Source organism: Phanerochaete carnosa (genome assembly GCF_000300595.1).
Source record: "Phanerochaete carnosa HHB-10118-sp unplaced genomic scaffold PHACAscaffold_3, whole genome shotgun sequence".
Classification (NCBI taxonomy): Eukaryota; Fungi; Basidiomycota; class Agaricomycetes; order Polyporales; family Phanerochaetaceae; genus Phanerochaete; species Phanerochaete carnosa.
This window is the reverse complement of record NW_006767630.1, coordinates 759374-786517: the sequence shown is the minus strand read 5'-3', so window position 1 is coordinate 786517 and position 27144 is coordinate 759374. Positions and strand designations below refer to the sequence as shown.

General features: G+C 52.7%; 5 protein-coding genes across 5 annotated transcripts; 2 read left to right on the top strand and 3 right to left on the bottom strand.

Moving 5' to 3' along the window:
- Positions 1-3487: 3487 nt before the first annotated feature.
- PHACADRAFT_251345 (uncharacterized protein) lies at positions 3488-5028 on the bottom strand. The gene has a single exon (XM_007392909.1). It carries the CDS (start codon positions 4958-4960, stop codon positions 4700-4702), a length of 261 nt encoding a protein of 86 aa, XP_007392971.1. The 5' UTR covers positions 4961-5028; the 3' UTR covers positions 3488-4699.
- A 28-nt stretch (positions 5029-5056) lies between these two features.
- Positions 5057-6126, top strand: PHACADRAFT_251344 (uncharacterized protein). The gene is made up of 4 exons (XM_007392908.1): positions 5057-5147; positions 5199-5513; positions 5565-5780; positions 5842-6126. Exons 2-4 carry the CDS (start codon positions 5289-5291, stop codon positions 6037-6039), a joined length of 639 nt encoding a protein of 212 aa, XP_007392970.1. The 5' UTR covers positions 5057-5147; positions 5199-5288; the 3' UTR covers positions 6040-6126.
- A 166-nt stretch (positions 6127-6292) lies between these two features.
- Positions 6293-9011, top strand: PHACADRAFT_115880 (uncharacterized protein). Its single transcript, XM_007392907.1, has 12 exons — positions 6293-6582; positions 6632-6819; positions 6882-6948; positions 6983-7118; positions 7169-7606; positions 7659-7743; positions 7797-7882; positions 7940-8090; positions 8150-8221; positions 8277-8410; positions 8472-8570; positions 8629-9011. The coding sequence occupies exons 1-12, from the start codon at positions 6309-6311 to the stop codon at positions 8843-8845; spliced, it is 1947 nt and encodes a 648-aa protein (XP_007392969.1). The 5' UTR covers positions 6293-6308; the 3' UTR covers positions 8846-9011.
- A 1339-nt stretch (positions 9012-10350) lies between these two features.
- On the bottom strand, positions 10351-18611 carry PHACADRAFT_206512 (uncharacterized protein; the record flags this gene model as incomplete). The annotated part of the gene is made up of 13 exons (XM_007392906.1): positions 18290-18611; positions 18174-18224; positions 15771-18121; positions 14826-15708; positions 11716-11818; positions 11493-11554; positions 11339-11436; positions 11189-11282; positions 10927-11067; positions 10851-10866; positions 10738-10789; positions 10653-10688; positions 10351-10599 (listed from the first exon to the last, which is right to left on the bottom strand). The coding sequence occupies exons 1-13, from the start codon at positions 18468-18470 to the stop codon at positions 10351-10353; spliced, it is 4317 nt and encodes a 1438-aa protein (XP_007392968.1). The 5' UTR covers positions 18471-18611.
- A 1486-nt stretch (positions 18612-20097) lies between these two features.
- Positions 20098-26712, bottom strand: PHACADRAFT_182118 (uncharacterized protein). Its single transcript, XM_007392905.1, has 33 exons — positions 26404-26712; positions 25446-26346; positions 24909-25393; positions 24830-24856; positions 24688-24777; positions 24616-24635; positions 24467-24567; positions 24355-24416; positions 24013-24289; positions 23807-23961; positions 23587-23773; positions 23469-23534; positions 22872-23415; positions 22746-22818; positions 22644-22692; positions 22558-22596; positions 22414-22506; positions 22218-22361; positions 22122-22166; positions 21949-22070; positions 21871-21901; positions 21678-21820; positions 21610-21621; positions 21524-21556; positions 21338-21469; positions 21076-21289; positions 20951-21024; positions 20766-20896; positions 20652-20718; positions 20588-20598; positions 20488-20532; positions 20370-20436; positions 20098-20310 (listed from the first exon to the last, which is right to left on the bottom strand). The coding sequence occupies exons 1-33, from the start codon at positions 26611-26613 to the stop codon at positions 20164-20166; spliced, it is 4797 nt and encodes a 1598-aa protein (XP_007392967.1). The 5' UTR covers positions 26614-26712; the 3' UTR covers positions 20098-20163.
- Positions 26713-27144: the final 432 nt, after the last annotated feature.

Below are 27144 nucleotides of genomic sequence, written 5' to 3'. Positions count from 1 at the left end.
AGATAATTTCTGCGATGGGGTAAGTGAGTATCCATTGATTAAAATGGAGGATCTTCTGAATTACCTGTTGGAGTGTAGTTGGGGTCTGCATGATGCAGAATTGTACCTGAAAGGAGACACACTACACTTGTTGTCGCAGAGCGTGATATTAAAAAACAGTATAGGTGCTGTATCAACCCTGCATGATACGAGACATGATGAGACCGCGCGCAAAGCGTGCATAGAATCAAAAGCGCAAATAGAGTCGGAGCCATGGACAAGGGGCATCCGCGACATAGCGTTAAGTGACCCTGGGCGGTGACGAGAGTAGATTCCGCGACGGGGCCTGTTGTTCATGCGGTGGTCCCATGGAGGATTAGATCGTCGCAGAGAGGGAATCTGGACTTGGCCTTCAGTGATGTACGTGAGGACAAAAGAGGCATGTCTTTCCCACATACCGTCTAAAACACCCCAGAAGAGCTCAGCGCAAACTCTCAGTGCGGATCGTTAACAAAACATAACCAAAAACTAGTGCTCGGTTAGACCGCATAAGCACACCACTAAATACGGATGATTAAGTAAGTGTAGGTAATGGTAAGCAATCTCTGTTGTGGTGCGTGCAAGAAGAAGAGCATCTGGAGCTGGCTGGATTGGCCTCCGCTAATTCATTAAAGGTGAATATCCTAAGTATGCGGACGGACGAGCGATGCGCAGCAGTGCAAAAAATGGACAATTTCGGCGCAATGCGGGTGCAATGATTGAGAGTCTAACTAAGACATCGTTCAATTATACTGTCAACGACGGCGCGAGTGTTACCGTTGCTTGTTTGGTCCGGCGTGCGAACGGCAAGGGTGGAGAACGGCACTGCGGGACGGGTCTCAGTAGGAAGAAAGTACTTATTACCAATACACATACAAGGTTCAAGAATGTTGAGATGTTGACTGTGTAACGCCGTTATGACTATGGGGATGAAAAATAACAGCCAACTGCAGCTACCATCCAAGCCGTTCGACGGGGAATAACGTCTATCTCTTGGGATAGTATAACCGGAAAGAAATGCATAAACGTGCGGCAGAGAGCACACCGCGGTGATTGAAGACGGCACGTCGGTCTATCTTTCCGCAAGAACCGCCGCAACGGTCGAGGTACCTTGAGGTCGGGTCAGAGCCGATTGCATCCGATAATCATTCGAGAATGGCAAGGCCACGCCCTGATCAGAGCGGACCTGAGGCATTCACCAGTACAGTATTGTCTCCTGATAGCAGATTGTACAGGGTTAGCGGGGTTTCAGATGAAACAAGCGACCGCGGGAGAAGCCTATAGTGAACGGAAATGAGCGAGACTTGGACCAGACGTCCGGATTAGGTATCTGAGTACATACGTCGCGTATCGAGGTTGCTGAAGGTCTGGCTGAAAATCGCGTCACCTTGAGCTTTGTGTCTGTTGACTTACTGGGTTTAGTGATAAGCGAAGGAAAACAGTGATTTTCTCATGAAAATCACGACGAAGGCCCGCACAGCCCGAAACAATGTCTGACTCTCCTTGCCTCGCTTCGCACGCTGACTGAGCCATAGTCCGACGGAGTGAAGTAACCTGCGGCGGCCATCTTGAGACTGACGCCAATGTCGTGAGGAACAAGGCGTTGTTGAGCGTCAAGGACCCTTTTGTTGCGCGTTAAACAGGAGACATCGGTCGCGAAGCCGGCACCATGCACTAAAAGAACAGGCAAATGTCAGGCTCAGGAGCTCCGAGGCGTGGTCAACTGACAGTGGTCGGGCCTGAGATGCGAGCAGTGGTCGGGCCTGAGATGCGAGCGACGGCTTCTCCAGGCAAGATCTCCATGTGAGGAGTTGAAGGCAGCCGTAAGGCTGTCGAGGTTCCACAACGGTGGGCTAACCCTATATTCGGGACCTGCCTCCGTGAACTCCACCAACAACACGAGGTCGAGACAGCCCAGAGAAGCGTGGCGCGGCAAATGGTGTGTTTGACTTTGAACTCCGCAGAGGGAAAGTGGCGTCTAGCATTCCAACCCTGCAAGGAGCGTCGGTGGTGTACATGGCCGCCGTGATAGAAAACAGCGGTGATGATTCATTAGCAGAGCAAGCGACCTGCAAAAATGAACAAAAAACCAAGACTCAGACACGGAAACCGAACCAGACTGAGGATCCTGAGGTATAAGGCGCTGTGCAGGAACTATCTGAGCTCGTGAGCGTCGTGGACGGCCGGTGTGACCCTGAAGCACATGAGGGGGCTGACCTTCAGGTGACGGGGGCAGTTGCGTCTGAGCAGTGTTTTGGGGGAGCCGCACAATGCCGACGTTCCCTTCAGCTTATTTCGTAAAAAGAAAATTGCGGCCAGGTCCGAACGACTTAGTGAGACACTGCCCTTAGCGTGGCAACGTTCGAGAACCAACGTCAGAATCTCGAGGCAATGAACCTACCATCAGACAGTGCATGAGAATGCCCGTCGGACGTATGGAGAAAGAAGGGCTTGCGTCTGGAAACGTACATGACCCCGTGTGCGCAGTCAGGGTCCTCCCGTTGCAACAGCAGGCCATGGAGTTCTAAGTGTAAACGCGTTCATTCCTAGGATAGTGTGGTTTACCACGGCGACTAGGAAGAGCCTCGCTAGAAGTTAGAGACGAATACTCGTCAAAATACGACAAAGGCATGAACAAAGCACTTACGTTCCAAGAACGAGCGGATGCTCTAACAGATGTTATCATGTTCCTGAATGCACTAAAGATGCACGGCTACGTGCATCTAGACGTAAAAGGACGGTCCATGGGGCCACATTGGGAAGTTTTGGCGGTAAGAATGTCTAGCTCCCCTGCCGCCGCGAAATCGAAATCAACGGTGCGCGGGTCCGTACACACGGAATACTCACGATATCTTATCATCAGGTAGTAGGGCCAGACAATCTCCGCAATGCCTTCAGTGCGACTACCAAAACGGAGACCGCTCATCATCTTCACAGAGACAGTGGCTCGTCAATGGGCCGGCCGTTCTGACGTAAACAGCTCCTATCAGAGCAGCCCATGGTCAACGGCGCCGGAATTAAGTGCTAAAAGCGGGAGATTTACTCACAGAGGAATAGTACATAGCCGTCAGCCTGATGCACGTGCATATGGATTTCGTACCATAGCTTCATGTGGAACGCAGTGATGATAATGCAAATTATGTGAGCCTCGAGGGGGAAAATGGAAGGACAAGAACTGTGGAGAGGGAAAATCGCGTTCAACCCTCGGATTGCCAGCCGAACTTGCTGACATTCCGGAGGCATTTTTCGCCGATGGCTGAGTTCCGCAGGCCGAGCCTTCTACGACATTACGCGGACTGCTCGCTATCCGGCCTACATTTTGAGTCAGATTAAAAAGACCCCGAGTGTTGGAACCAATGAGAACTTTTTCGTACGGCACGAGTGCAGCGCGAATTGCGATTTTCCGACTCCAGTCGGAATAGGGATCGCAAAGCGACTGCTCTCGCGTCTTCCAGAAGCCGAGTTAGCCGTCAATATGCCATGTTATATCGAATAATAGCTGACCAAGCGACACCGACAAACTGACCGGGAATGAGGATGAGCGCCATGGGACGTGGCGGTCCGAACCCTCGCGCATCGTGCGTATGAGGACGCCATATATCGCCACTGAATTAACTCTAATTAAGAAACCGAGGTAAATAGACTGAACTCGGAACACAAGACCTGCGCGGCACTGCAAATTTTGTGCACTTACCGAAGTCTGTATAATGAGGGCCGTACCATCACAACGCTTACGCCTGGGAAGCTGATGTGTTAGGGCGAAGAGTTCCGGTGCAGTTCCAATAACGTCAGGATCTGATGTGCCGGCATTGGAACCGGGCTGGGCCTATGGACTCAGGATGTGCGGTCCGAGTACCAGCGCATAGCATGGCACCGCAATTCGTCGTTACTGCTCCCCGTACCCACAAGCCAAGATCCAACCCCCTACAAAGCGCGGTCTGCCCCAAGTCGTGACTCCTATCCAGCTACCCTGGTGACCAGCAACTTCTCTTCGTCCTGCATAATCGCCAGCGGTGCTAATACAGTGCACGCAGAAACCGCGTAAGATCAGGAAAGCAGACCGGAGCCTTGGGCTGCGTCACATTGAATGAGCTCGTAACTCGTCCTTCCACAGTGAATGAAGGCTGTTCTCAACCGTACGGCGAATTGAACTGAGATATGTGCTTACCATTTTGTGTCTATTGATTCGGCAGCTCAAAATGCAGCGTAACGCCCTAGATTCATGTACTCGGCACCAACAAGTCGTGTTCAGAGCAGCCTGTAACTTCGTCAGGATTTTCGAAGCATGTAGAAGCGGCGAAACAGGGAAGCATACCCTCCATACCTCCCGTGGGCAGTTGATAGCTTCATTTCCTGGGGTTACGAGATTTCTGCCAATGTTGCCTCATCGTTGGCGTTTGGCGTGGCATGACAGTGAGAGCAAGGAGATTTGAGGTACAGGGAATAGCGAGGCAATCGGCGCTGGGGACTTTTGGCACCTGTCTGAGCTGTTATTGGTAAAGGAGGGATGATGACCGCTACTGATCTTACCGATAACAGCGGTACACGTGACGAAGGCAATGCGGCCGACACAGTCGTTGACTTGGCAAAGAGATCCAGTAGGCAATGGTGTATGTGCTAGTCGCGACGGGGGCAAAGTGATTCATACAGCGGTGAAAGGGCGGCCACAAAGCTTGGCGACCTATTCGAGCGAGAGGCGAGCAGACGACTCTCCAGAGGCAGTAGCAATGTTGTTATTGTCGACGAACAGAGCCGTATACACTGTACTCAGGGCCAAATGCAGCGCCAAGCGCTCTGGACACCACTGGGTGGTAGTGGGTGTCTCTGGACACACGGAGCGCATCAGCCCTGAGCGCGACGCAGCACGAGAACTCGTGACGTCAGTGCTGACTAAGAGGAATGACATGCGCACACGGATGGTGAGAGTCGGCAGGTTGTCCATCGTGGTCGACAGTCCTATGACTTCTCCGCATTAAATCAGGCTATCTGCATCAGCTATAAGACTGGGAGCAGCACAGAGACGAAAGTTCGTACTCACCCTACCTGCGCCTTCCCTATCGTTGAGGATGTCCAAAAAAGCCGCTGCCGAGTCTGTCTCCAAGAAGCGCGAGGAATATACCCTGTACTACGTGCGTTTGCTGAGCTCTGGACAAGGTGAAGTCGCTCATCGTGGAAGGCAGTGGCCAGGCATTCCAGGACGCGGCGAGTATGTTCGTCTTGCGTTCGAGTATGCCGGCGTCCCCTACACGGAGGTCAACGATCCAGGCAAGATGTTCTCTACTATAATCGACCCCAAGAACAGTGGTTTCCCTCCTCATTTCGCTCCACCTGCGTTAAAGCTTCCTTCTGGGCGAATTATTTCTCAGACACCTGCGATCCTGAACCACGTAGCACCTAAATTCGGTTTGGCGGGAGAGAAGGAAGGGGAAGACGAGGAAGAGGCACGCAGCACAGTGAATCAGTTGGTATTGACGGCTCTTGATCTTAACAATGAAGTGAGTCCTTTGTGACAGTCGTCGTTGGATTGGAATGACGAGCGTACCTAGACACACGACACCCATCATCCAATTGACGTAGGGGACTACTATGCGAACCAGAAAGAGGCTGCCATTGCGAAAACGAAGGCTTACCGCGCCTCCCGACTCCCAAAGTTCCTGGGGTATTTCGAGAAGGTCCTCGAGTCGAACCCAGAGGCGAAGACAAACGGCGGGACATACCTGGTAGGCTCGACGACGACGACGGCAGACTTGGTCCTCTTCCAGGTGAGATTGCTCCACGTCATCCTGCCCGTGCATGAGCACTCAATAGCCGCTGGCCGCGCAGGTGCTGGATGGCGTGAGCTTCGCCTTCCCCAGGCGCATTGCGGCGTTGAAAAAGAGTGGGAAGTATGACAAAGTCTTCGCATTGAAAGAAAGAGTTGGGGGCGAGAGCGGGATCAAGGAATATCTCACGAGCGGCCGTCGCCAGAAATACAGCGAGGGCATCTTCCGGCACTACGAAGAGCTCGACGGTGAGGAGTAAACGGAGTCGTAAAGGGCTGCAAAAATCAGATAAAGCTGTATGAAATAATTCGTGTGCACAGCCTGTGTCTGAAGAAGAGTATGAACGCGAGAATCGCTGGTGACGGCCCTTGTTGAGCTCGTCGAGTGAAAGCAACTGTGCAAGGTTCAGGGCCGGGAAAGCGGCACGAAAAGCCGATGGAGACGAAGCACGTGAAAATCACGTGACATTTTGCTTAGATAATGGCATTTCCTTTCTTGAGCTTCTGCAGCCCGCCAACTCTTGCAGCAATGGCTATAGACCGAGGAAACGGAACAACCACACAGCTTCTGACGCTGATCAACGTCTCTGCGACAAAAGCTAGAAAGCGAAAATGGATCCTCGATGATGCTAGACCTTCAGAGAAACTGAACAAGCGGCGGAACGTTCACTTCGGCGAAGTGCAGGTTAACGAGCAAGAGAGCACTTCGCCAGAGACACAAAAGGAGAATACAGAGGGTATTGCTACTATTGACGCTGCAAAGGATGTCCAAGAGACTGAAGGAGACGACGAAACCGCTGACGGTGCGTCTAACTCGGTCGTTCGCTAATTTTGCTGCTCACAGTGTACTAGAGAGTTCGGCTGATCTCTATGAGAGCCATTTTGGTCCCAACTCTTCTGATATGTCCGAAATGAAACGCCAAGCCGTAGAGAACAGATCGTGGAAGACACACCGAGCGCTGTACGGGAAATTGGGAGGCGCAGTGGACTATGTGCTGGAGGCCGAAGAAAGTATGGCTGAAAAGCGCGAGAAGCCAGCGGTAAGTGCATACATATACCATCTAAAAACGCATGTATCGAAGGTTTTCCAGATCTTGGATAGGTTACGGACGCCATTCCAACAACGGCAAACGAAACTGTCGAAAGGCAAGCCCACGCGTTTCATGAAAGTTCTTGCGAACTCATGAATTTCTTCTTCGTTAGAACTCGCGGCTCTGCAGGACGATGTTCTGACCACTTTGTCCTCAAACAAAGATCTATATGTTACGCGTACACCTCTAGACTCGCAACAATTAATAAGGGAAGCCATAGCCCTCCATGCCCTTAATCATGTCACGAAGTACGTCCCGCCGACCTTGCCACAGGCATTCGTTTCTTATCTTGCTTCAGAAAGCGAAGACGAATTCTCAAGAATAACGAGCGCATAACCCACGCCACAAAATCCGGCGCGCCTGTGCCTGAGGACGTTCAAGATCAAGGATTTACCCGGCCTTCCGTGCTCATCCTTTTGCCTTTCCGGTCATTTGCCCAGCGTTGGATATCTGCACTTACAACGCATACCCCGTCACCCTCGTTTCAGGTGGAGAACAGGTCCCGCTTCGAGTCGGAGTACGGTTTGCCACCAGGGGCAGTGGACAAGCTTCTTGCCGCCGAGCCCGGTATATATCCCAAAGATCACGTCGAGATGTTTAAAGGCAATGTCGATGACAGCTTCAGGCTCGGTGTCAAGTTGACTCGCAAGAGTGTGAAGCTTTTTGCGGAGTTCTACGGTTGTGATATCATCCTCGCAAGTCCGCTGGGTCTGAGGATGTCTATCGAGAAAGAAAAGTGCGTCCTTCCGATTAATATGTGACCCGATACTAAAACAGACCTTCTTCAGAAACGCAGACTTCTTGTCGTCCATTGAACTCCTCATTGTGGATCAAATGGACGCTCTCACAATGCAGAATTGGGAACACATCCAGGTACGCCTACAGTGTCTCACAGGCAGTTGTGTAATTTCATTCTATGGTTTCAGTTTATCATCTCGGACCTTAATAAGCTTCCGAAGGAGTCACACGATGTCGACTTCTCCCGCATAAAGCCGTGGTACCTTGACGGGCAGTAAGTTTGAGAGTTTGTCCACCCTGGATTGCTGAACCTAGACTGAAAAGTACTCAGCGCTGCCTTCCTTCGCCAGTCGGTTCTATTGTCAGCATACGAGACTCCAGAAACACGTGCGCTGTTCAATAACAGCCTCTTAAATGTGGCCGGCAAAGTACGGACAGTATGTCGCTGGCGGCCCGTCCCCGTGCCTGAGGGTGTTGACCAGGTGGGTCCATGACTACTGCGGCCGTGCCCCGTGTGTCCTTACATGCCACCATTGGCAAGAATTTTGTTCTGTTCGACTGTTCCAGCCCGAAGGACGAACCTGACAAGCGCTTCCAGCACTTCACAACCCAGGTTAGCAACATTCCTGCCACGTGTGTCAGAACTTCCTTGACACGGTCTGCTATAGATGTTGCCCGGGGTGCTGAAATCGGCGGTGCAAAGCACAAACACCGCCATCTTCATCCCTTCATCGTTCGATTTCATTAGGGTCCAGAACCACTTCCGCAAGACCGCCGGCGTATCTTTTGCTGTGCTATCGGAGTATGTCTCGCTGATATGTCCATCGTCGCCAGCTTTACTGAAACACTTGCGTCGCCTTCAGGTACTCATCGAACCAGGACATTTCGCGGGCGCGCCAAGCTTTCTTCGGTGGCAAAAAGTCTTTCCTTCTCATCAGTGAGCGCTTCCACTTTTTCCGTCGGTGAGTGCGAAAGCGCCAGTTGTTCGCGCTACCGTCAGGACTCACGTCGCGTCCTCAGATACAAAATTCGCGGGATCCGCAATTTGATCTTCTACGGGCCGCCCGACCATCCACAGTTCTACACTGAGCTCCTGTCGTATCCGTTCCTCGACGACGGCGTCGAGCCCTCGGACGTCACCTGCAAGATACTGTACTCGCAATATGACTATATGCGCTTGGAGCGGATAGCGGGTACCGAGGGCGTCAGCGAGCTGATCAAGAGGTCAGCGGTGTAACCCGGAGGCTATGTTTGCCCTACTCTGTTAGCAGCAGACTAAAGCTGCGCCTCAGTCTCAAACACCGCAGTCGAATATAGCACACATACACAGTTCAATATGCTGAGTACCAACCGGGGAAACTACGGAATCTGATCTAAAATTTACATGCAGCTCAGAACTAGCCGGGAGTGCTGCAGTCGATGCGAGTGTTGCTTTCACATTAATGCCCCTTATATCGCTTTCCGTTCGCGGGGACATCTACACCTCATGTCACCGTCCCGGACTGCTGGTGGAATTTTTACCTCCCGCAGAGGCATTAACCTACTATATGCCGAGCCAGCGAACGAGTAGTCGAAGGAGAAGGCGCATTCTCATAAACTTCGGGGTGAGGATTACCTCTAGGCTTCCAGCACTTGGCAGTGTACTTCTCCAAATCTGTGAGCGCACCCTACAGCAGCCTGAGTTTTGTGCACAGTCACTTACACGTAGGTCCAATATGCTCAGTCGTCCGTACTACTATTGGATATGGTGTGCAGGAGAAAGAGCGGCTTTGTGTGAACGATGAATCTACAACATATCGAAAAAATGGAGTCCCTTCCAGCTTCTCCGCTTCAGACAGGCATTGTGGAGTCTTCAATGTTCCAGCGACTCTGACACTAGTCGGCCAGAGCGACCTTGCACAGTTCCTCACGTTCGGGCCGGTACGGTCCTAGCTATATGAACCTGACCCGATGTTCCGCAGTTGCTGGTAGGGAGGCGTACGCTGTCATTCAGGGCCCAATGTTCGAAGTACGATTCAAGCTCAAATGCAAACATCGTTTAAGATGACAAGCAAGATACCACGCTGTCTATCTTTCAGATCGATATGGCGATTTTGCCAACAGCGCACTTCGTCTACAGGCTCGTTATATCAAGCGGCGGCTGCCGGGAGCTCGAGGGGCCCGCATCTGGGATCCATGGCAGACACTGGGGAAAATATAGCGACGAGCGCTGCGGCTTCTGTGGCAGTGATTTCTACCGGCGGCGGTATTGTGGCTGAAGGGGGATAATTTGCGACGGAGATTAGACGTCCTGCATTGATGGCATTTCATAGGAAGGCTTGAGTCCTAAACCAACAAGGTGAGGCTCGGCAGTGGAACACACCAGGCTATAACACGGCCTTTGGACTTCGCAGACCGCTCTGGCATCTTCTCCCTTCTGCTACTACTCAGGCACTATCTGCTGTCTTCTCGGTTTCGATCTTCACAGTTTCACCGCCGAAGGCTAGATTCGAGAGTCAGGTCCAGAATAGGCTCTCAACGCGACTCATACCAAGCGCGGACATTGCCACCAGCCTGCGCTCTCCCGTAAATCAAGAATCTTCGCAAGTCTGGATAGCAGAGGGTCGCCCGAGAGGTTCGACAACACACCATCAATCGGAATCATTCGGTGCCACAAGCTACAAATCTCCTGCTCACATACGTCTAAAAATCTCACTATTGACCTGGAATAGAGCACGATCTACCGTGGTCACCTATATTGGTTCACGCTTCCGCGCTAGTCTGACGAGGGCCCACCTCGTCCACCCCTGCGGAGCTATCCTCCTGGACCCAGGGCTCGTCTTCCAAGCCATCCTGCAGCGTCCCCCCAATATTACCCAATCGATTCACTGGGCCTCTGACTTGCAATGTCGGCGGTCCTTGCTGCTGATCACCGACGCATAGCGAGTAGTCCGGCGCCTCCGAGTTGACCGTGCGTAGGTTGATCATGAAGCGATTGACGAGCAGCAGAGGCTGCGCGGCTAAGATATGAGCACCAAAAAATGAGTCAAGAGTTGCGTACGCACCAGGATCGTTATAAACGCGGACACGGCTGACGTGCCCTCAAGTACAGCGTCAGCTACCAACATACATACTCGTGTCCGGACGTACCGCAGGGAAGTTGTAGGTCAGCAGCTGAGCGATATTAATCGCTAGCAGCGACCTGTATTCATTTTTGCCTGTGAGCGGCTCCCTCGGATAAACAGCTTTGTTGTCATGTTCACATAAAATAGAGCGTTCCTGCGCGAGTAGAAAGATTTCAGCGGTCAAAAATGCGGTAGCGCATAGAGAACAGCTGACCGTCTCGCAGCAGACACGTCGTTAGCGGCACCCTGATGTTGACACTGCGAGCGCTCCTCCAGTGCCCGAAGGTCTTGATCCACGTCAGGATGAGCACTACCGTATCGGCGACGAGTGGTGAACTGCGGGTGATGTACACGACTATGAACAAGTGTTGTCAATACCTCCAACACTCCTAAAGATTCTGCTGCAGGACATACGTCTGCATCACAGGAAATGAGCATTTGTGGACGACAGCAGGCATGTGTGTACACCTACATACTTGTCTTCTGCACGGAGAATGGCGTCTTCTGGATGCATACCACACCAAAGAATGGCTCCGTGGTGGAACTATACTTCGACACCGTCGCTTCAATCTGCACAGATGTGTCAACCAGGACGTACTCAGAGTTCGAGCAGACGCGATACGCACTAGGTTCGTCACGAACGGCGCCATGCTTAGTGCAAACACTACAAGCGACCAAATATAGCTCCTGTTCCAAATCGCGAAGACGCGCAGAGCGGAGAAGACTGGCGCGTGGAGGTCAGTGGGCGTTTCGGAGTCTAGCGAGACACTTGAGGCGTACGTGAGATCTGGACGAATCCAGTGAGGAAGATTATCCAGTTCACAATATTAAGCGGTAGACAGCTGTGTCGAGTTTCGGTAAGCAATCTCTGGTAGATGAGTTATAAGGAAACGACTTACTCCTACAAGAAGCATCATTTTCAAGTTCACATGGTCAAGGTCGTGCAAGACTTACATTTGGAGTTTGCTGCGGAGATTGCAGAATGGCTGTTAGAAGCACGCACCATCGCACCGAGCCAAGGAGAACAGCGGACACAGTGATGGACCTCTTCCAGACGATGTTGATCTCGTCGTTGACGGTGATCAAGAATTCATAGATGATGAGGCCTAAGGACAGATACTGTAAGCGACGTGCTGATGGGAAGCGAAGAATGTACTTGCACGAGGCAGCTACATTGGCATAGCCTGACACGAGGCTGGAAGGGAAATGCATGAGGATTGGCTCGTCAAGTGCAAACAGTGGTGAGCCGTAACGCTTACAGCTGTGAGTAGGCTTGGACGAGGGCCTGGTCTGACTGCGCCGACATATTTGGGGTGAGAAAGGGAGAGAGGCGAGCTGTAGTGAGGATCTACTACCAGCCGCCCAGTTATAACTAACTGGGAGAGTCTTCTATCAACACATTTGCTGTGCCCACTTCCATCGTACACCACTCCCGTCAGCAGTGCTTCGTTGAAGACTCTCTGGATGCATTGGCGGAAGAATCTAGTCCACAGATACAGATACGGGGTGGCTCAATTGTGAGCGAAGATAGTAGCAGAAGGCCGTTCATGTGTTTGAGAATAACAGGAAGCGTCATTTCCATCCCAATAACGTTGCCAGTCCGTGATTGGTCTGAGAGACTATTCGTTCCATCTATATTGCTCGCAAGTTTTCAACGCCGCGATACATAGCTGTGTGGCTATTCACGGTATCAGAAACTCTGCTCACCCTTCAGGTCCTCGATCCTCGGGACAGCAGGGAGGGAGCGGTGGCGGACGGCGGCGGGCGCTAAGCGCTCAGCGGCCAGCGGTGCGAAAAGGTATAGTCTGGTTTCAGACGCGGGGGGTTAAGCGCACACCAATTCGGATGTGTAGAACGTAGTCTATACTATACACTCTAATATACGACAGGTTTGGTCGACCTGACCTTCAGGATTGTTTCTGAATCTGGAAAGCGACTCTTTCCAGTCATGAGGAGGCGGTGGAGCCAGATGGTTGCTTTGACGGTGCGTGTGAGGGTGACACAGGGTGATAAGCACGGTTTTTTTCTTGAAGAAACCCGGCCAAAATTGGGAAAACAAGAACCAATTGTTCCCCGGTTGTACATTGGGGGAAATTAGTGCGTAAATTGGTGCAAAACCGGCCAAAAGAGACTGAAACGCGACAAAACTAGCGGAAAAGGAAGTTTTGTCTCCAAGTTTTCTTGAATGAAAACCGGTTAAACACAGATTCTTGTTCGCCTAGCTTTTGGCTGGTTATGGCAAGCAAACAGACTGCACCTACCACCTAGTGTGATGTATTTGGAGATGAAGTGGTGGAAAGCAGGGGGCTGGGCCCAAATGGTCCTTCTGGAGGAATTGTGAGCCACTATGTTTAAGATGTCAAGGTGCATGGAGTACCAACCTGGGAAATTATTGACCACATAGTCCCCAAAGTAGTACAAGTAGTTGCTAAACCCGTAGGTCGAACTCAAGTTGGATGTAATCAGCTGAATTGGCCAGGACAGTGGCCGAACTCTGGAACTGCTACTCGAACACAAACGGCGGCTGACCTCAGTTACGGTGGTGCCATTTGTAGGGGCAGTAATGCTTCCAGGACTATCCAAAAGAGTGATTGGTAGACCTCCTGGTGGTCCAAGCTGCCGCTTAGCCGGGAATGCGAAGCCTGGAGCTGCCAGAGCCATAGTGAGTAGAGAGAAAGCTCATGTGAAGTGCATGCACTGCATGGTGAGACGTCACTCTTGACTAGAGGAAGGGCATCTGGATCCTGTCTTTGTGGCATAGCCTGGATGGATGAAACGTCGAAGTGGCCAAGGACGGCGGCCAGCGAGCAGTTGCCCAGACATATAATGAAAGTCATACGGTCATCGCGGGGGGGGGGCGATTTTGTGGTATGTGATAATAGGCCAACAGGCCGGTGGAGCGGTGAGCTTGACGGTGACCTGTGATACCGGTCAGGAATCCAGCGGTAAAATTGTGGCGGTAGCCCAGGCACGACCGTACTGTAGTGTACAGAGTGGTAGTAAAGACATGCAGACTTTGTCTCGTAAGTTTTGTGCCGCAGGCCCAAATGATCTTACACATAGACTTTAGTAGAGAGGAATGTGAAAAGCAGCGGCGCCGGCTCTTGAGAACGGCGGCAGGAGGCTATGCGACACGTGGCGCACCGGAAGGTACAGTATCATTCCTCGTTATAACACGATATCCTACAGGCTGCAGAGAATGCATAATGCACTCATTCATACTACCATTAATCAGGTCCGGACTCGGAGATAAACACACGATCAAGTTGCGTCCGGCAAGCTTCACCGAATGCAGCCGATGCGAGGAGTATCAAGAACATGGTATTTATGTCCTGTTAATTTGGTGGACATGCAACGCGCACCACATCTAATACAGCTAAAACACATCGGGCGTCAAAGCCCGAGACAGACGCACTCATTGGCCAGTGATCCCTCTCACGAAGCGCCTCTTAGGGGGGCGCTGCACGCCCAGTCAACCGAAGGTTGGCGGCGGGCGGCGCGTTCATCTCACTTCTCATTAGATTTCTCTTCTCAATTCTCTTTGCCCGTGCGTAGCAAGGGTCACTCTCTCGTATTCTAATATGAACGAACGAAACAGACTCGCGCGCTTTTCATTAGGCGCCAAACTCTGATGCGTCTCATGATCAATTTGATGCGCCGCCCTCCGCTCCATCTAATCACAAGGCGGAAGTTGAGCATTCAGTAGGCCAGAGGATACAGTGTTACTTATAGCAGCTGGTTTGGACTGCCCTCACTAGGCGCTCCAGCAAAACTGAGATTACAGGCTGGTGAGGGAGTGCGTCATGCGTTACCGTTCAACACTCCACTACAATAAGGTCGAATTTTATTATTATTAAAACAGCTATATTCTCACGTAGCTAGACCATCTTTATTAAATGCTAGCATAATCGGTATTTTTGTAACATTATTTAGCGGCGTAGATTACACATCAGCACCGTCCTGTCACCTAGTCACGCCTCCCTGCCTCCATGCATGCACTTTTATGATTTCGCCAGTGCAACCTCTGACACTCCTGGCTGCAATATACTTGCGCTTTGCACTGCTGGCAGAGCTTTCTGGTCCCGGGAGGCAGCCAGTTCAAACACAGCCCACAGTACGTATCCCAGTCGTCCTTGCCGTCCCTACCTCCCTCATCTAAGAGCAGCCTCATGTTCCCCACGGGAACATTATGCTCGTCGAAGATGATCATCTTGTCATGCAAGACGTTGCCGCACATAACCTCGAGATATGACACCGCGAAGAGCTGACTCACCGCCACACGTGTCGTGTAAGGCGCAAAGGGAGCCCAGTCCTTCTTGCGCCTGAGGGCATCTATATCTCTGCCCTGCCCACACTCACAGAGCGGCCACTCGTCCAGCGGGAGCGGTGCTTCGCCTGCCGTGGTAGAGAGATACCGACACTCGGGCGCGTGTCGCCACTCTCTGCAGCGCTCAGCCAGCACAAGCAGGAGCCGCCTCCACACACGAGATTCTTCATTGAAGAGTGTGATGCGTGCTGCCTTTGAGCATAGGCTATTGGTGAGCCGGCGAAGGGCATCTGTAGACGCGTGCGGGATGAAGCTATCAAGCACAACAGTGTGTGCAGCAGCGTCGAGACGCAGGCCGGCCACAAAGAGCATGAAGTCGAGGCTGCCGTCCTGGCGTGCGAGCATAATCGTACTCCGCCCGGGCGTGTCCCTCGAGCCAAGGAAGTTTTTAAATATGGAAGATATCGTGCTCTTGATTAAGGTGAGCGTGTCTTTATTAGCCAATGGATCGCTTCGCGCCTGGTTCTCCTGTCTGGAGAAGGCAAAGTCGACGTGTCGGTGTACCCAGCGGAGCATGTTAACGCTCTTTGTTGACAACTGGGGCAGGCGGCCCAATAAGATACGGTGTAAGTTCCAAGGCACACTTCCGCTGGCGTCGGCGATCATTGGGAAACAGTGCTTGGGTAGCTCGACGGAGGACTTTCCTAACGGTGACGGGACAGCAATGGCCTATAAAAATCCGTATTCCCAAGTCAACTAAAAGCAAATAAAAGGGCTGCTGAAATACGCACTTCGACCCATGACTCGCGACGAGAGAGTCGGATCCTGACTTTCGTTCCGTCGATTGGGTATGGGAACAGCACGTCTCGATGAAAGCGAGAGCCAAGTTTAACTCGCACAACGCAATAGCATGTATGTTCGAAGTCGACTGGGGTCGCCACCTTGTCCGTAAGCGCGGCTTTGATCTCAGGATCCTCGAACGTGGTACGCACGGTCATCGTTGCCACCTTCTCTTTTTTGTTGTCAAAGCCGATGTGAACCGAGTCCGGGACAGAAACCGCACGAAAGATGGGGGAGTTAATAAGCGGCTCAACCTTCGCGTCCCTGCGAAGGGTGGGTGGCTGCGTGAGGACGTGCACGCGCGGGTCCGTTGTAGAGAGTTCGAAGAAGCGACCGACGTTACCGTATTTGGCGTAGAACTTGGTCGTCTCAGGCGTCTTGAGCACAAGCAGACGCACCGACATCTCCATGCCCGCTGGGCGCGCGAGCAGATGCGTTGGCATGCAGAATGTGACGATAAGCGGCGAGTCCCCACGCCGCCCCTGCGTATCTTCAGTGATATATGCCCGTGCACGGTCGGCGTGGCTTTCGATGGTCAACGAGCCGAAGAAAGGTTCAAAGCTCGGGAAATGATATGACTCGTCGCTAACCTCCGAGCCGACGCCGACGGAGATTGGTGGGTTGTGCGGCGCATCCTTCTCATCTAGCACCCGGAGCGTCGCGCGCGGGACAGGGAACGCGAGCCACACCACTGGCGGAATGTCTCTCCACTCGCGGAGCCGGCTGTACAGCCTACTCTCAAGGTGCATCACGTTCCCGAGCCGGTAGTGTAGCTCTGAGTGGACGCCCGTTTGGTAAAACTGACATGCATAGTCGAAGAGGCTGACTCTAGCAATCATGAGATCGTAGGACATGTTCATGCGGTCCCCGAGGTTCTCGACTACCGCGGCCCAGTCGGTCGAGACCCGGCTTGCTAGGTGGCGGACGAGCAGCGCGAAGGAGCGGCGGCAGTAGTGCGCCCGACTACGTTCATGCTCTGAGCCCTCTGTCTCGTCGTCTGGACTAACAGCCTCGCGCTGGAACATCTGGAGGCAGAGGTTGTACAGGAAGTCCTCCATCTGGGGAGCTGTAACAACCAAGGTCCTGTCGTTCGTCTCGAGACACGACGGTCGTCGCCAGGTGAGTCTTTCTACGAACCCCTTGACACTGAGAATCAGCTGGCGCGAGGTTAGTTCTTCGATGTTGGCCTCGCTTCGAAACTTGGACAGATAGGATATTGGTGCTAGGTCGAGAAAGAGGGACATGGTACCGAGGTCACCACAGAGTTGGACCAGTGAATCCGTGACGGGATCATCGCCATATACGTCCTGAGTTTCCGTATACAGAGTTGCCCATGCCGTAGTCTTGAGGACGGGTATGCAGGCGACGAGTACGTTAAGTATGCCTTGAGTATCGCTTAGGTTCGCGGTGTCTATCACGTCGAAATATAACAGGGCGGATGGTTTACTAGTATCTGCGCAAAAACCATCGCCGTCCAGGACTAGAAACGCCGCCCGCCATGGCTTTACGCGACATGCTATCGAGGTGCGTTTAGAGCGCGCATATTCTTGCAGAGTCAGCCCAAGCGCCAGGGGATCGCTGTAAATGTGACGAAGAATGACCTTACGTGACTGTACACAGGAGCGGAAACAGAGGCACCACGTGTAGAATTGCGATCGTGCAACAGCATGCAGATCATCGACAGTAGGTTTCGGCCAAGTGGAAGAGTCTGCGGGGTGGAGTGAGCAGAACGCATCTGCCATCAAGAATGTCGCGAGGGGTGCGGTGAAATCGTTAGTAGCGAATGTTTGCTGAGAATTGGAGTACGCGAAGAGGGGGTTGACATAAACTGCGTTCTGGATATCATACTCGCGGGTATATGTGGTCCCAGTTTCCCAGTAACGGTGGTAAGCCTCGTTCATGATCACTCCAGCGTCCATCCACATCGGTCCTGTTGCTCGTGCCGGGAACGTGTTAACGAAGCCACGGTAGTATTTCTGGTGTTTCTTCTGGTAGCGTAAAAGCTTGTCCTTGAGCCTTGTCTTGTGAGTGTCGTTGAAGGTACCCGTACGAGCGTACCAACTCCAGTGGTGGTGCAGCTCTTGCAGCGTGAGTTGAGTACCGATTTTGATAAACTCGGCGTACTTTCCGGTGTCCCAGGCCTCTGTTTGTCTCGATAGCAGAGAAATATTCCTACATTGTTCAATGAGAAGCGATAGCGAAGCATCATCTAGGAGTAGATGGTAAAAGATATTCCAGATCAAATGTTTCTTGCTGTCAAAGTCGTCTCGTAGAATCAAGGTGTAGAGCAAGATATTCCTCGCTTAGTTCAAAAAAGAGTGAGCTATAAATAGGGAAGGCGTGGTGACACATACCAAGGATGGCGGGCTCATCGTTGGAGCGGGTGAAGTCCAATTTACGCGTGGCTTAAAAGAGCCTATCGTCAGACAAAACGCAGTCATACGAAGACGACAGTCGAGTCAAAACATACATAATGAGTCATCAGAACCGCTGGAGTAAAGAGTGTAGAAGATATAGTGAGGATCACTGCATTGCAGGATTAGGATGTTTGCGTCCTTCTCGGGTGGAATATCCCGGACTAGCGATGTCGGCGGCGTATGTCCAATTGGGTGGAAGTCGTACGCCCGTTGCCATCTTATTGGGTGTGACATTGGCAATGTAGGTATGGCAAGCCTTTGGCCGCCGCGACCTGTTGAGATGACGCTCCGCTACGCTCGGATTGCAGTCGATTACTGAGCGCCTTTCACACAGGCCAGCACGATATACCTCAGGAACTAGATGCTGAGGCGTTCGTGAGTAACCAGACGCGCTATTAAGTTGGGACAAAATACGAAGATAGCACTAACATCGAGCTTGTCTCGACCAGTAGTGCCGGTGAGAGACAGAGAGCAAGCAGGCGATGAGAAGTCGGACTCGAGGCAAGCACACGTAAACTTTCCCAATACTAGACGCTGGAGGCGCAATTTCACTGAATATTAATATGGTTGTGAAAGCTTTGGAGCTTCGAAAATGGGACGACAGTCGTAAGACCTTTTCTGCAATAAGTTACAAATGATAGCATCATATTTCCATAACGTGCACCCTCTAGTAGCCCTGAAAATCTCCTCCTACGAGTGCCAAATAATGCCGAAAGTCAGACCCTCTGGCAAGGTCCGAGGGCCCTCTCCATCCTGGCTACTTCGCCTCGAACGAGCAGGCCTAGGCATAGCGACATGGAAGACAGTATGAAGCTCATTCGACTCAAGGCTTGAGCGAATGCCTATGGTTTGACCTGATCGAACGGCGGGGTCAAAGCGAGGAGACGGAGGCGTTGTGGATGGAGGCGTAGACGGCGGCGAATTGCCGCGCCGAAGTGCCACTGGCTATAGAGAAGAGCATGATTCGTCAAGATGTTCAGCACTAAAGGTAAGAGATGACGGCTCACTTGCATGGCGCTCAACGGGATGTTCCTGTCCTCAGGACGGCCTAGACGGACGTCCCAGAGTTCTGGGCGAAGTTGGGAACCAAAGATATCTAGTCTTATGGGGCCGATCCTGCTGCGATGCAGAACCTTCCTACAATATAGACCGAACAAGATAACGAGCACAAAGATAACGAGAATAAGAACAATGGGCAGCGCGATGCGAGTTGTCGCGCTAGTATGGCTGCCGACAGCGGCGTTGCTCCCTGTTGGGGGGCTGAACCCACTGCCGGCGTTGTCAGTGGTTCTCGGGATTATATCCATAGAAATAAACGTATTCTGATTATTTCCCCAAGAACTGAGTCTACGTGCAGGTGATGCTCGCAGCTGAGAGACTAACCTATCGCAACGACGTTCGTTCTGTATAGCTGTCTTCTGAATGGGCGACATGGCGATACGTTCTTATAGGAAAGCGAGTGTGCTTGCGGTACTGTGGAGTGCGGTGTTAAGAGTGAGAGTATGCTGCGGTGAGAAGGTCAAGAGTTCCGTAGCAGCTGCAACCGTCGCGCGAGTCACAAATGAGCGCCGCCGGTCGTGAGTCAAAGGACGAGTCAGCTGCGAACAAGCTGCGCGCGTATTGCTGCCGTCGTCGAATTATGATTAATGCCCTGGGAGTTCTACCTGAGGCCCGAGTCGTCAGCCTGACTCGACTCCCGAATCACGATATCGATGCTATGTCCCCATAATGCCGGCAAGATGATAAGGTTCACTCACCAAATGCCCGCGCAACTGGGTCGTCGAAGATCGCACCAATTGCGAAGTCTAGATCGGCATCCAGACGTATGACGTGACAACCCACAGAACTTGACAGCTATCGCAATATGAACTCTAGTCAGGTCTGTTCCAAAGTATAGTTACAGATATCGTCGTCTACAGGCTACGTCTCATGGGACACCAGCCATCTTTTTCAGCATCGCAAACTCATTCTTGCCTGTAGCCTTGCACAGGGCATGGAATTTTGACGAAGGGTCGGAGAGAAGCTTTGCCGGCTTGTCGAACTCAGCGATGCGCCCCTGATCGAGAAGCATGACCTGCGCAAAGCTACGGTTAGATATGGCACAGGAGTGCAGTGCGCAGTCCAGCCACTCACCCTGTCGTAGTCAATGATCGTGCGCAGTCGATGCGCGATAGTAAGGATAGTGCTTTCAGCGAACCCGCTGCAAAGATTATGTCAGCACAAGTATGGAAATCTTGCTTGCACTACTTACTGTCGTATTGTCTTGCCGATGAGCTCATCTGTAGCGTAGTCCACACTAGAACGACAAAGTCAGTCTGTGGTTTGCCAAGAAGCTGCGCCAAACGGCCTGCCTGGCAGTCGCCTAAGATAATGATGAGCTCAAGACCGATGACCCTAGTGCCAAAAACGACGTACCTCGTCCATCAACAGTACCTTCGTTCGCTTGAGAATGGCACGAGCCATACAAAGCAACTGCTTCTCACTTTACTTCTATCAGCAATAGTCGCAAGAAGATGATGATAGGCATACCCAGTGGAGAAGTTCTCCCCGCCTTCCGAGACGGAAGAGTCCAGATTGCGGAACACGTTCGCGTTAATCGTCTCTGGGTCTTCTGTTGAACCATCTGAAGGAATGAGGTGAACTCTGCGGAGTGCTTCATACTGTGGTTGCGGCATAAATATATAGTGGAACTGGCACGAGATGATTGGACGTACGATCTCAGCATCTTGGTATTCGTTGAAGACATCTAGCGTAGAACGGAGTGTACCACTCAGGATGGTAGGATCCTCTAGAGAGCCGATGAGTAACAGTATATTGCATATGGATGCTGAACACTTACGAGGGATGATTGTCAACCGACTCCTGAGATCTGTCAAGCCAACATCAGCGACATCGACACCATCGATAACGATGCGACCGCCAGCTGGCTCGACGAATCGGAAGAAGGATAGGGCGAGAGTACTCTTGCCGGAGCCCGTTCTGCCAAGAACGCCAATCTTCTCGCCAGGCTTGACTTCAAAGTTGAGATTGTGCAGAACATTCGGCAGTTCGGGCTGTGCGAAGCATGAGCACCTTCAAATATATCAGCGGAGACAACGTACAGCATATTTGATCACGAGGCCTTCGACCTTGATCTCGCCCTTCTCTGGCCAGCTGGCGGAAGGACGGGGCTCGATGAATTCTGAGGGTTCACGCCTGATCTCTGTGTATTCCTTGATACGCTCAACAGCAACCTACGAAAGTTTCAATGATAATTACTCAGGGAGGGAAACGAGGTATTGACACACCATTGACTGCTCCAGACCAACAAAGCGTCGGACCTATGAAGAGATGGTAAGATGGGATGCCTTTGGGTTCGTGTATGGCACCGCACCATAAACAAGAGCTGCAAGTAAGATTGTCAACATTCGAACAGGACGTAAGATTATGCAAGGAGCGCACATCCATCGTGACAGTCGATGCGAAGGCTAGTGCGAAGCCAGCTGTTGACGCCGAAATGCCTGGCGTCAGGACGGTCATGAAAGCAGTAGCACCGACCACGGCAGCAGAAAGCAAGTTGAACCGAGCAGACAACCAGCGATTGGCTAGAGAATCGATCAGCAAGCGCGATAAACGGAAGTAAATGGGCATTAACCTCCCCACATCCAGTAGTAAGGGTTCGTGTTCTACGGAAACGTTAATTTCTGTCATGTACGGCACTTGGCGAACCCACAGTATCGACGCAGCACAACATGTCCCGCAGGAACTTCGATGAAGCGCCGAACGCCCGGATGACGGTAACACCTGCAATCGTCTCGCCATAGATGGAATAAAGAGGCGACCGTGTCACAGAATCTAGAGTTTGCATCAGCATAAGTCAGCATCCGGGCAATGCTACAGACATACCCAGGCGGCGCATATCTCTGGACGTCTGACCGTAAACCTTGCCAACTACAGTATTATTCAGTCATGTCTCGACTAAGATTCCGACAACAAACTCACCGTTGTAGTACAAGAACGCAATCAGCACAGCTATGACCAGGAACGGCAAGCCACCGATGATCGTAATGGTCACATAGGTCGTAGCCGCAGACAGTGCATACATAACGCTGCGTCCAAAGTTGTCCGGCAAATTGCTATCGACACCTAAAAGCAGGGCGTCAACTTGAAAACGAACCGTCAAACAGTATTTACGTACCCTCGAAATCTTTCCCAAATCGGTTGAGAAGCCGTCCTCGAGAAACCGTGTCGTGGAAGCGAATGTTAGCGAAAAGCACACCCTCCAATAAGCCTATCAAGAGATGTCATAGAAATCTAGAGCGACCGAATGAGCAAAACATACGTTTGTACAAGACTCTCGAAGCATGAATTCCTCCACGATCTGCGAATTGATGAGCCACGATCTTGGAGGAATTTGTTAGCACGTACAGAGAACGAACCACCTCAGGGTAGTGACGACCAAACCGAGGCCGGTGATCTAGAACGAGAGCTTCAGCATGCTTACAAGCAACATACATGTAGCTGACGTACGATGGCATACACGGTGATATAGTACGAGGCACTCTTTTGGTTTTCAGTCTCGAGAGCAGATCCAGACCAAATCCTGCCGAGTCCTAGGTCAGTGCAACACTCAGGAAAACGTCATGAGACGCGTACTTGAGCCACCCATTCTCCAACACAGGACTCGCCGCAGCCACCGCAAGCGCCAGACTGAACAAGACCCAATAACCAGGCCCGCCGCATGCCCCGAGGTACGTCGCCCAGATATCCTTGCCGATCCGTCCGACAGCACGCTTCTCCTCCTCGACGAGCTTCCTCGGCGCCTTCCTCGCCAGCGGCGGGGCGTCCCCGTCAACCGCGGTGGCCGCCGCAGTCGAGCTCGTCTCGGATGTGTCCTCCGCGCTTGCTGGCACCGGCGCCTTCTCGTCCACGATCTCCTCGATCTCGGGCACGGCGGTCTCCTCCTTCGTGTCAGCAGCGTCTGTCGCCCCGGACTGGCTGAGCGTCGTCAGAACGCCCGATGCCTGGAACGTGGTTTGGTCGCCCGCGAATTGGAGGCGGCCGTTGTCGAGCGCAACGACGTAGGAGGCGCCTGGGGCGCATAGCTGGACGTGGTGTGAGACGAGGATGATCGTGCGGCCGCGCATGAGGTCGCCCTTGAGACATTCGTGATACAGGTGGTGTGCGGTGTGCGCGTCAACTGACGGTCGCTGTTAGCTGTCACGTACTTCATACCATACAAAGCCTACTGACCGGCAGAAAGGACATCATCAAGTAGCAGGATCGATGCCCTAGAGTAGACGGCACGAGCCAAAGATACTATCTTAGCGTCAGTAATCAATTTGGCCGCGCTCACATAAATGGAACACACCTCGAGCTTTTTGACCACCCGATAAGTTGACACCACGCTCGCCAATCTCAGACATGTCACCGTCCTCAAGAATCTGCAAGTCACTGAGCAGAGCGCAGACTTCGAGCGTCTTCTGGTAGCGTTCTTCGACGTAGGGAAGATCGAACAGAATGTTGTCGCGGATAGAGGCGTTACGAAGCCAGGCAGACTGAGCGCACGTCAGACAAGGTTACCAAGGAACAAGAGACAAACTTGCCTGGGGGACATACGCGCAGACACCAGAGACGACCCACTCCTCATCAGGGACAAGTTTTCCGGCGAACGAGGCAAGAGTATCGGGCGGCGAGCGCGGACAGAGGAGCTGACCCGTGAGCAGATCCGCCTCACCAAGCAATGCTACAAACAATCATCAGCCTCCCGCCCTTTTCGGTCTTGCTCAACACGTACCAAGCAAAAGCAGAGTCTTCCCGCTCCCGAGCTTCCCACAGATGAGCGAGAGTTCGCCCTGCGGGAACTCGAGCGACAAGTCCACGAGCACAAACTTCTGGCGAGGAGTCGACGCGGCGGTGGACGGCACGGAGCTCCCGCCACGCGTACGGTCCTGCGGCCAAGTGATGGTCGCGGACTGTAGTGCGATACGCTGATCTTGGATGTCGAGAGGTCCGACGACTGTGACTTCCGCTCCCCCGAGGTATTTTTCGATGCGGCGCGCGGAGACAAGTGACTGATCGTACAAAGTCAGCACGCGAGGGAAAAAAAAAAAAAAACTGAATCTAGAGACTGGCTGACCTGGAGCATGTTAATCAAGGTCTCTGGAAGAGCGTTCAGAGCGAACTTCATCTCGTTGAACACTACAACCTCGAGATCAATATCAGCAGATTGGCAAGTTCATTCGACGCACCGCTGATGGATGTGAAGGCAATCGATGGTGTAAGGACTTGGCCGCGATATACCGCGAAGTGCCAGAACGCAACCAGGGTCACCAAAATCGGCGAGCCATTCCTTCAAGATGATCAGCCAGCAAAAATGTTTGTCCCATTCGCTACATACCAGATAGCGTTCCAAAGCGTCTGAAGACCAAGGTCAATATTATGTGAAAGGTAAGAAAATCTGATCATCTACCTCAATGGTATAGTTGAGCTTTTGATACTTAAGCTCACGGTCACGAATCTTCAGCACCCGCTGTTCGAAACTGCGTTCCCAAGCCATGAACTAGACCATATTTGAGCTTGAAAATCCACCAAGGAGCACAAATCGATCAAACCTTGAGCATGCGGATACCACCGAGAATCTACATCTGACATGAGCTGCGCAGTTACAGAGATCGCAGCATTCAAACGAACCTCATTCATTAGCGCCACGCGCTCGTCCCTCGCCTTCATCAGGTTGTCCTGCGCGCCGACGACGACCTTGCCCGCGAAGTGGTTCAGAGGCAGGAACAGGCACGTCACGGCGAGGCCAAAAAAGCACGACACGCCGAGGAGGTGGTACAGGAAGAGCGTGCCGATGACGACCTCGATCGGCGAGTCGACGAGCGTGAAGATATGCCACGCGAACTCGCTCACGCGGTCCACGTCCGTCGTCATGAGCGTCATTATCTGCGCCTTGCTTGCGAACTCGCCCTCATCCTCCTTCTTCTTGTCCCCGTCGGCGGCGGGCGCCTCCGCGGGCGCTTCACCATTCGCAGCGCTGTCCGCGCCTGGTGCTGATCCCGACGCAGACGCGACGTCCTTGCGCACGAGTGTCTTGGCGAACAGGATCGAGTTAAGTTGCACGCGCAACCGGACCTGCAGGGTTGTAGTCGAGAGCGACCAGAGCTGACCGGTGACTGAAAATTCATGTCAAACAGGTGCACATTCGTCGATGACGGGGGCGCTTACTGAGTTGACAAACGGCATTGCTGAAAAACAGGCCCGCGCAGAAGACCCAGCCCCAGCCGCGGTCCTTCCGCTCCGGGTCCGCCTCGAGATACGCGACGACGAGCTGGAGGAAGAAGGCTGGCGCGTAGAACAGCACGGCCGAGACGGCCGCGAGGACAAAGAGCGCGGTGAGCGCCGCGAGGTTGCTGCGCACGAGTCGGTACACGAGCTGCCAGCCGCTGCCCGGGCGCGGGCTCCAGGTCCCAATCTGGAGCTTCCACTTCTTCATCGCAGCGCGCATCGTCGCGAAGATGTGCGTCGCGCGCATGTCCGCGGGCAGGATCGGCAGGTCGCCGATCTCGAGGGACTCGGACGTGTAGCCGAGCAGGACGACCTTGGTCGTGTACGAGAAAAGGAGCGTGTCCCAGACGGACGCGTTCACGCTCCCGCAGACGTTGTCTGGGTACTTGGACGTGACCGCCATGAGGGTCTTGTCGGAGTAGATGCGCTCGGAGGGGAAGTGCAGTGGCGGGCCGCGGGGGATCGTGGAGGCTATCGCGCAGGCGAGAATGTAGAGGACAACTTCTGTGTACCAGACTGCATTTGGTACAACTGGCGAGGGCAAGACTCGACTGGCCGAGACTGGCATTGGCGTGGAAGGCAGGATTGCAAGCGTGCCAAGCAGCGATACAGCGAAGAAGGTCAACACAGATAAGTGCAGGACGCAGTGCCAGTGCGGGGAGTATTCGAGCTTGACTGAGTAGCCTGCGACGATGACCACGTAAAGGGCAAACGCAGCACGAATCGAGTACACTGCGACAGCGGTGCGATCTGCCTCCACGACAGACCATGCAAGAGCGACAGTTTCGAGCACAAGAATGGCAGCAAGCACGAGAGTGAGGAAGACTTTCCAGAGTCTCATCTAATAGGAGGGAGTTCAACTATCCCATACACATTTCTCAAGACACTGCTAACACACCCTCGACCAAAACTTTTTCTCGTCTACAGGCTCGCCGTCGATGATATCCTCCGCTTTAGTCACGTCGAACGGATCATGCGACGTGGCATCGCGTACAATTTCTGAGAGCTGGACCTTGCCTTCGACCGGTTTTGAGAGAGTGAAGAGTGCTGCGCTGAGCAGGGCAAGAACGCCGAGAGCGACTGCCACAGGCAGCTGAAGCTGAGGCATTGTGCGACAGCCTCGTTCTGTCCCTTGCCCCAGGCTTTTGAAGTGGAAGACAAGTCAGAATGTGCGGAAGCGAGGCCTTGGCGCTTCGAGCTTGGACGCTCAGGCAATTGGTGATAAGGCCGCCGCACCGTGTGGTCACGGAATTTGAAGCCTGCAATTGGCTGATGTACCAGCTTGATCCGCCATCAACGGAACCGACATCGACGTGCCGCCGAAGGCGACTCAGACAACGCCGAACATTTATGACGTTCCTCGCTCCGACCGTGGATAACTCAAGCGGGTAGGGCTTTTGTCAGCGACATGCATCGACTCTGGCTTGCGGGATGCATGGTGCATTCGATGCTTCTATATTATAGTAGAGATTCGGAGTCCCAGATCTATGCTGATGCTCTCACGAGACAAACCTCTTCCTCTTTGTGTGAATTGAGGTCTGAAAACACTCACGCCCCGTACGCGAATTTTAAGGTACTGAAAACCTTTTGCTATACGCATGCTTTGATCACGAACCACACGAGACCCCGACGGCATAGC